The sequence below is a fragment of the Piliocolobus tephrosceles genome, chromosome 21 (genome assembly GCF_002776525.5).
Source record: "Piliocolobus tephrosceles isolate RC106 chromosome 21, ASM277652v3, whole genome shotgun sequence".
Classification (NCBI taxonomy): domain Eukaryota; kingdom Metazoa; phylum Chordata; class Mammalia; order Primates; family Cercopithecidae; genus Piliocolobus; species Piliocolobus tephrosceles.
Window position 1 is genome coordinate 12671243 of NC_045454.1, and position 9264 is coordinate 12680506.

The following is a 9264-nucleotide window of genomic DNA, read 5'->3' on the forward strand; positions in this document are numbered from 1 at the left end:
AATCCACCCACCTCAGGCTCTCAAAGTGCGGAGATTACAGGCATGAGCCACCATATCTGACGAAAAATTAAATTTTTATGACGTATTTTTGTTTTGTTTTGTTTTTGAGACGGAATCTTGCTCTGTCGCCCAGGCTGGAGTGCAGTGGCACGATCTCAGCTCACTGCAACCTCTGCCTCCTGGGTTCAAACAATTCTCCTGCCTCAGCCTCCTGAGTAGCTGGGATTACAGGCGTGCACCACCATGCCTGGGTAATTTTTGTATTATTAATAGAGACAGAGTTCCACCATGGTGTCCAGGCTGGTATCGAACTCCTGACCTCGTGATCAACCTGCCTTGGCCTGTCAAAGTGCTGCGATTACAGGCACAAGCCACCGCACCCGGTCAACTTATTTGTTAAAGAGCAAAATCTTATGGTAAAAATAAGATAACTGTAAGTATTTTGTGTCTGTGTGGGTAGTAACCCATGCTTTTTTTTTTTTGAAACAGTCTCACTCTGTTGCCAGGCTGGAGTGCAATGGCGCGATCACAGCTCACTGCAAGCTCTGCCTCCCGGGTTCATACCATTCTCCTGCCTCAGCCTCCCGAGTAGCTGGGACTACAGGCATCCACCACCATACCCAGCTAATTTTTTTTGTATTTTTAGTAGAGATGGGGTTTCACCGTGTTAGCCAGGATGGTCTCGATCTCCTGACCTTGTGATCCACCCGTCTTGGCCTTCCAAAGTGCTGGGATTACAGGTGTAGGTGTAAGCCACCGTGCCCAGCCAATCATGCTTTTTTTTTTTTTTTTTTGAGACGGAGTCTCACTCTGTCGCCCAGGCTGCAGTGCAGTGGCCGGATCTCAACTCACTGCAAGCTTTGCCTCCCGGGTTTACACCATTCTCCTGCCTCAGCCTCCAGAGTAGCTGGGACTATAGGCACCCACCACCACGCCCGGCTAATTTTTTTTTGTATTTTTTTTTTTTTCTTTGAGACGGAGTCTCGCTCTGTCGCCCAGGCTGGAGTGCAGTGGCTGGATCTCAGCTCACTGCAAGCTCCGCCTCCTGGGTTCATGCCATTCTCCTGCCTCAGCCTCCCGAGTAGCTGGGACTACAGGCACCCGCCACCTCGCCTGGCTAGTTTTTTGTATTTTTTTAGTAGAGACGGGGTTTCACCAGGTTAGCCAGGATGGTCTCGATCTCCTGACCTCGTGATCTGCCCGCCTCGGCCTCCCAAAGTGCTGGGATTACAGGTGTAAGCCACCACGCCCAGCCGACCATGCTTTGAAAAGTTTAGGCCCACAACTGGCTCAGACTCATACCTGTGTGCACCCTGGTCAAGGCTGGGACTTGGCTGGTAGTAACCTGCCATGACCAGCCTTGAAAGGCCAAGGGCACAGTCACGTGGGGCAGCTCCTGAACATGTGCAGAGCAGAGGAACAGGGAGTGGGACAGAATGTAATGTAGATGCCGGAAGAGCTGAGGAGCTGGGGCAGCTGCTGCTGCTTCCCACGACTTTTTTTTCTTCTTGAGACGGAGTCTCACTCTGTTGCCCAGACTGGAGTGCAGTGGTGTGATCTTGGCTCACTGCAACTTCCGCCTCTCGGGTTCAAGCGATTCTCCTGCCTCAACCTCCAGAGTAGCTGAGACTATCGGTGGATGCACCACACCCAGCTAATTTTCTGTATTTTTAGTAGTGACGGGGTTTCACTGTGTTTAGCCAAGACGGTCTCGATCTCCTGACCTCATGATCCGCCCGCCTCGGCCTTCCAAAGTGCTGGGAGTACAAGCGTGAGCCACTGCACCCAGCTTTTTTTTTTTTTTTTTTTAATGGAGTCTCACCTGTCACCCATTCTGGAGTGCAGTAGCACAGTCTTGGCTCACTGTAGCCTCCGCACCCTGGGTTCAAGTGATTCTCCTGTCTCAGCCTCCCGAGTAGTTGCGATTACAGGTGCCCGCCACCACGCCTGGCTGATTTTCATATTTTTAGTAGAGACGGGGTTTCGCCATATTGGCCAAGTGGATCTCAAATTCCTGACCTCAAGTGATCCGCCCACCTCTGCCTCCCAAAGTGCTGGGATTACAGGCATGAGCCACTGTGCCTGGCCTGATTTTTTAAATTACTATTAATATTTTATTTATTGATTCATTAAGACAGGGTTTTGCTCTGTCACCCAGGATGGAGTGCAGTGGCAGGATCACAGCTCCCTGTAGCCTCAACCTCCCTGTAGCCTCAACCTCTCGGGCTCAAGTGATTCTCCCACCCCGGTCTTTCGAGTAGCTGGGACCACAGGCACATAACACGATGCCTGGCTAATTTTTTTGATTTTTAGTAGAGATGGAGTGTTGCTATGTTTCTTAAACTCCTGGCCTCAAGTGATCCTCCTGCCTTGGCTTCCCAAAATGCCAGGATTACAAGCATGAGCCACCATGCCTGGCCCTTCTCACATTTTTAAAAGCACTTAATTTCCTGTATTAAATCCTTTCTGCCAAGAGTATGTTCTTCACTTCTTTGACACAGAACGTTATACACGAACATCAAGTGTTTGTGTATAAATTGAGCTCAGGCAAACAGAGGCACTCGATCAATGTTTGTTGAATGAATGAATGGGTATAAGAAGGAATTGGTAAAAAGGAGTTCTGCCTGGGGCATGAGATGAAGGCAGGGCCTGAGGAATGTGGCTCAGGTGGTGTCCACAGGCTGGCCACAGGTGGCGGCGCCCCCAGCCCTGCCCCCCAGCCCTGGTCACTCACGGGGGTGCTCGTGCTGTCCTTCCGCCGCTCTGGGATCTCTGCCTTGTTGGGGTTGTGGGCGCTGCTGACCATGGGGCTGGAGGGGGGCAGCCCTCGACTCCCGCTCCCTGCGGCACTGCAGCTCGCCTTCCGGCCTGGCAGCCGCTCCTCCTTCAGCTCTGCTTCCCCCGTGCTCGTCGGGCTGCGTTTGGGGTGCAGGGGTGCAGGGGATGGGCCACCTGGGGGAGGGGGCACCGTTTAGAGCTGGCATCACCACGGAAACCCAGAACTGACTCTGGGGGATCGTTGGAACCTGAGAATTCCTCATGTGGGCTGCAATCTCTGTGTGGGCCATTCTGACAGTATCTGTCAAAATTACCTCAAGATTACCAACGCACATATACTGACCTAGAAACTCCAAATCAATGACATCATGCACATACAGGCCATTCATTGCACCTTCTCTTTTTTTCTTTTTTGAGACAAAGTCCAGCTCTGTCGCCTAGGCTGGAGTGCAGTGGTGCAATCTCTGTTCATCGCAACCTCCACCTCCCAGGCTCAAGCGATTCTCCTGCCTCAGTCTCCCAAGTAGCTGGAATCACAGGTGTGTGCCACCCCACCCGGCCTGCACCATTAGACCCTTAGTAGGGGAGTGACTACATAAGTCAAGGTATTTCCACAGTGGAAAATTATGCAGCTATAAAGCATTTTATGCACCAATACAGAATGACCTTCATGATAGACTGGAAAGTAGAAAACACAAGACAAGAGATGTGTCAACAATGTGTTATCATTTGTCTACAAAAGCAAAAAAGTGTGTATCTATATATCTCTATCTACTTGCTTATATATGAATATCTCCAAAGGACTAGAACTTGTTTCAAAAGGGGAGAATTTACTTATTGTTTTTATATATCTTCAGTTTCCTTCTTTCTTTCTGTTTCTTTGAGACAGGATCTCGCTCTGTTGCCCAAGCTGAAGTACAGTGACGTGATCTCAGCTTGCCGTAACCTCGACCTCCTACGCTCAAGCCATCCTCCCGCTTCAGCCTCCCAAGTAGCTGGGACTATAGGCACACGCTACCATGCCCAACTACTTTTTGTATTTTTTTTGTAGAGACAGGATTTCGCCATGTTGTCCAGGCTGGTCTCCAACTCCTGGACTCCGGTGATCCTCCTAACTTGGCCTCCCAAAGTGCTGGGATTATAGGCGTGAGCTACCATGCTGGGCCTCACATCTATCTCTTTACATGTTTGTTTATGAATAAAATCTCTCCAAAAGAATTCATATAAAACCCATAACAGGGCCAGGCACAGTGGCTCCCGCCTGTAATCCCAGCACTTTGGGAGGCCGAGGCGGGCAGATCACAAGGTCAGGAGATTGACCATCCTGGCCACCATGGTGAAACCCCGTCTCTACTAAAAATACAAAAATTGGCCGGGCGCAGTGGCTCACGCCTGTAATCCCAGCACTTTGGGAGGCCAAGACAGGCGGATCACGAGGTCAGGAGATGGAGACCATCCTGGCCAACACCGTAAAACCCCATCTCTACTAAAAACACAAAAAAAAAATTAGCCGGGTGTGGTGGCGGGCGCCTGTAGTCTCAGCTACTTGGGAGGCTGAGGCAGGAGAATGGCGTGAACCCGGGAGGCAGAGCTTGCAGTGAACTGCGATTGTGCCAGTGCACTCCAGCCCAGGCGACTGAGCAAGACTCTGTCTCAAAAAAAAAAAAAAAACAAAATTTAGCTGGGCATGGTGGCACATGCCTGTAGTCCCAGCTACTCGGGAGGCTGAGGCAGGAGAATCGCTTGAACCCGGGAGACGAAGGTTGCAGTGAGCCGAGATCAAACCACTGCACTCCAGCCTGGGTGACAGAGGGAGACCCTGTCAAAAAACAAAACAAAACAAAAACAACAAAAAAAAAACCCTAACAGTCACTGTATTTGAGAAACTGGGAGCTGGGGATATGTGTTGGATGAAGACTTTTTCACTGTCTATCCTTTCCAAACTAACACATTTTCAAGGATCTGATTGTATGAACAATTTCAAAAGCAACACAAAATAATTCTGGTCCCTTGAAACATCTTAGGAATATACTGTTTTAGAACCCAGGGGTGCAAAGTGATCTCAAACTTGAGAGAGTCAGAACATCTGCATGTTAGATCCTCAGGAGCGATATATGCTCAAAAGTCCCGGAACCACAAGCTGAGAGCTCTACAGTGACAATGACAGATACCTGGCACTCCTGAGAATCCCCAGAACTCAGGTCTCAGTGTGGGGAGTTCTGAAGGTTACCATGTTCTAACCATATGATACCGAACTCACAAGCTCCTTAGGAACTTTCTGGGCACACCCTGTCATTTTACAGGTGGGGTAGACAAGACACAGGGAATGGTTTGACCATCCAGCAATGGTGGAGGTAGGGCAGAAGCGCCACTTCCCGTATGGGGCTCATGCTGGGTCTCAGCTTCCCTGACACCTCTCTCCTCCCTTACTTCAGTGTGGAGGGGAGGCCAGAGCACAGGCTCTCAGCAGCCACTTTGTGCAATGTGTCTTCCTGTGCCCCCGTTACAGTGGATTAACCCCAACTGGACTCAATATCAGAGCTCCATCCTGATCCTGATGAGTGGACCAAGGAGATTCTAGCTAACACTTGGGGTGGATTCTTTTTTTTTTTCTTCCTGAGATACAGTCTAGCTCCATCACCCAGGCTGGAGTGCAGTGGCATGATCTGGACTCATTGCAACCTCAGTCTCCAGGCCCAAACCATCCTTCTACCTCAGCCTCTCAAGTAGCTGGGATTACAGGTGCACACCACCACGTCCAGCTAATTGTTTTGTTTTGTTTTTGAGACGGAGTCTCGCTGTTGTCGCCCGGGCTGAAGTGCAATAACACAATCTCGGCTCACTGCAACCTCCGCCTCCCAGGTTCCAGCAATTCTCCTGCCTCAGCCTCCCAAGTAGCTGAGATTACAGGCACCCACCACCACGCCCGGCTAATTTTGATACTTTTAGAAGAGACAGGGTTTCACCATGTTGGCCAGGCTGGTCTCAAACTGCTGACCTCAGGTGATCCACCCAGGTCAGCCTCCCGAAGTGCTGGGATTACAGGCATGAGCCACTGTGCCCAGCCTAATTTTTGTATTTTTTTGTAGAGATGAGGTTTCGTCATGTTGCCCGGGCTGGTCTCGAACTTGTGAGCTCAAGTGATCCACCAACTTCAGCCTCCCAAAGTGCTGGGATTACAGGTGTGAGCCACTGCACTCAACCCTGGGCTGGATTCTAAAACTGAGATGTAAGAAATCTAGGAGTGGCCGGGCACAGTGGCTCATGCCTGTATTCCCAGCACTTTGGGAAGCCGAGGCGGGCGGATCACCTCAGGTAGGAGTTCAAGACCAGCCAGGCCAACATGGTGAAACCCCGTTTCTACTAAAAATACAAAATTAGGTGGGCGAGGTGGCCTGCACTTGTAATCCCAGCTACTCGGGAGCCTGAGGCAGGAGAATCGCTTGAATCTGGAAGACTGAGGTTTCAGTAAGCCAACATTGTGCCACTGCACTTCAGCCTGGGCAACAGAGCGAGACTCTGTCTCAAAAAAACAAACCAAAAAAAAAAAGAAATCTAGGAGCTGAGAGATCTAGAAAAAGATAAGGTGAAATATGTAAGAGACAGAAAAAAAAGATCAGACAAGCAGACACCCCAGTGCCTGACCCAGAGTAAAAACTTCACCCCTGCAGACAAGCAGGGCTATAAAAAGAACAGAGTGTTGGAAAACACTCTGGAAGTTCCTCAAACTATTAAACACAGGATTACCAGACGACTCAGCAATTCTGCTCTCAGATATGTACCCAAAAGAAATGATGGCAAAACACAGCCACATGAAAACATGGACACAAATGTTCACAGCAGCGTCATTCACAACAGCCAAAAAGTGGAGGCAATCCACACGTTCATGAATGAATAAACAAAATGTGGTCTCTCTGTGCAATGGAATATTACTCAGCAACGAAAAGGAATGAAGTGCTGATACCCATATCATGGATGAACCTTGAAAAATTTCTGCTAAATGAAAGAAGCCAGTTAGTGAAGGCCACATGTCGTATAATTCCATTTACCTGAAACATCTAGAATAGCCAGATTCATAGACACAGAACGTAGATTAGTAGCTGAGGGTGGAAGGGGGATTGGAAGTTGATTTTTTTTTTTTTTTTTTTTTTTTTGAGAAGAAGTCTCACTCTTATCGCCCAGGCTAGAGTGTAGTGGCAGGATCTTAGCTCACCGTAACCACTGCCTCCCGGGTTCAAGCAATTCTCCTGCCTCAGCCTCCTGGTAGCTGGGATTACAAGTGCCTGCCACTACGCCCAGCTAATTTTTGTATTTCATTGTGGAGACGGGGTTTCGCCATGTTGCCCAGTGGTCTCGAACTCCTGCGCTCAGGTGATCTGACTGCCTCAGCCTCCCAAAGTGCTAGGATTATAGGCATGAGCCACCGCGCCCAGCCTGGAAGGTGATTGCTAAAGGTTGTGAATTTTCTTTTTTGGGGTAATGAAAATGTTCTGAAATCACTCATCATGATAGATGTACAATTCTGTAAATATATTAAAGCCATTGAATTGTGCACTTTTTAATTTACTTTTTGACGTGAGGTCTCACTCTGTCACCCGGCTGGACTGCAGTGGCGCGATCACGGCTCACCATGACCTCGATCTCCTAGGTTCAAGTGGTCTTCCTACCTCAGCCTTCCAAGTAGCTGGGACCGCAGGTATGCACTACCACACCTAATTTTTAATTTTTGGGGGGTCAGGGGGATGCAGTCTCGCTCTGTGGCCCAGGCTAGAGTACAGTGGCATGATCTCGGCTCACTGCAACCTCCACCTCCCGGGTTCAAGCAATTCTCTGCCTCAGTCTCCCGAGTAGCTGGGACTACAGGTGCCCACCACCACACCTGGCTTTTTTTGTATTTTTAGTAGAGATGGGGTTTCACCATCTTGGCCAGGCTGGTCTTGAACTCCTGACCTCATGATCCACCCACCTCGGCCTCCTAAAGTGCTGGGATTATAGGCGTGAGCCACCGCGTCTGGCCAATGTTTAATTTTTTGTAGAGACGGTGTCTTGCTTTGTTGCCTAGGCTGGTCTAGAACTCCTGGGCTCAAGCAATCCTCCTGCCTCAGCCTCCCAAACTGCTGGAATTACAGGTGTGAGCCACTGTGCCCAGCCTGAATTGTGCACTTTAAATGGGTATGTTGTTTGGTATATGAATTTTAACCTTAATAAAGCCATTAAAAGAAATAGCAGAGAGAGTTAAAATCTGATGAGTGTGTGGGTTAAGGGACCTCTTGGAAGTTTCTATGCATAATGGGTGCTGATGGTGGGTGTATCAATTTTTTTTTCTTTTTTTAGTTTTTTTGAGACGAGGTCTCTCTGTTGCCCAGGCTGGAGTGCAGTGGTGTGATCTTGGCTCACTGCAACCTCGGCCTCCTAGTTTCAAGCAATTCTCCTGCTTCAGCCTCCCGCGTAGCTGGGATTATAGGCACGCACCAACACGCCCAGCTAATTTTGTATTTTTAGTAGAGAGAGGGTTTCACCACGTTGGCCAGGCCAGTCTCAAACTCCCAGCCTCAGGTGATCCGCCCACCTTGGCCTCCCCAAGGAATTACAGACGTGAGCCATCGTGCCCGGCCCAGATTTAAACTCAGACTCTCTCTTAATTTTCTGCAGCAGATGAGATGTCTGTCAGTTGCAGAATGTGGGGTATAATCAGCTGTCTGCCCAGCCCTCTTCCACTAGGAAGAGCCTCCTTCACTTCAGTGTGGAGGCAAAGCCAGACGGCAGGCTCTCAGCAGCCACTTTGTACAATGTGTCCTCCTGTGCCCCAGTTACAGTGGATTAATTCAAACTGGACTCTGATATCAGAGCTCCATCCCGGACCAAAGAGATTCCAGCTGCCATTTGGACTGGTCTCTAAGGCAAGAAATCGGGGGCAAGGTGCAGTGGCTTACACCTGTAATCCCAGCACATTGGGAGGCTGAGGTAGACAGATCATGAGGTCACAAGTACAAGAGCAGCCTGGCCAACGTAGTGAAACCCTTCTCTACTAAAAACACAAAAATTAGCCAGGTGTGGTGGCATGTGCCTGTAATCCCGTCTACTCAGGAGCCTGAGGCACAAGAATAGCTTGAACCCGGGAGGCAGAGGTTGCAGTGAGCCAAGATCACGACACCGCACTCCAGCCTGGGATACAGAGTCTCACTGACTCTGTCTCAAAAAAAAAAAAGGCGGGGCACGGTGGCTCACACCTGTAATCCCAGCATTTTGGGAGGCCGAGGGTCATGAAGTCAGGAGTTCAAGACCAGCCTGGCCACCATGGTGAAACCCCATCTCTACTGAAAATACAAAAATTGGCTGGGTACTATGGCAGGCACCCGTAATCCCAGCTACTCAAGAGGCTTCGGCACGAGAATCGCTTGAACCCGGGCGGCAAAGGTTGCAGTGAGCCAAGATCACACCACTGCACTCCAGCCTGGGCGACAGAGTGAGACTCCATCTCAAAAA

The 9264-nt window shown here is 49.6% G+C and overlaps 1 protein-coding gene across 3 annotated transcripts in view; it reads right to left on the minus strand.

Annotated features, from left to right (window-relative positions):
• MARK4 (microtubule affinity regulating kinase 4) overlaps window positions 1–9264 on the minus strand; it is a 54243-nt gene that overhangs the window by 14117 nt on the left and 30862 nt on the right. For all 3 annotated transcript variants that reach the window (XM_023182415.2, XM_026457338.1, XM_026457339.2), the window contains one exon: window positions 2735–2952. In XM_023182415.2, coding sequence (XP_023038183.1) covers window positions 2735–2952 — 218 coding nt within the window. The remainder of the gene's footprint in view (window positions 1–2734; window positions 2953–9264) is intronic.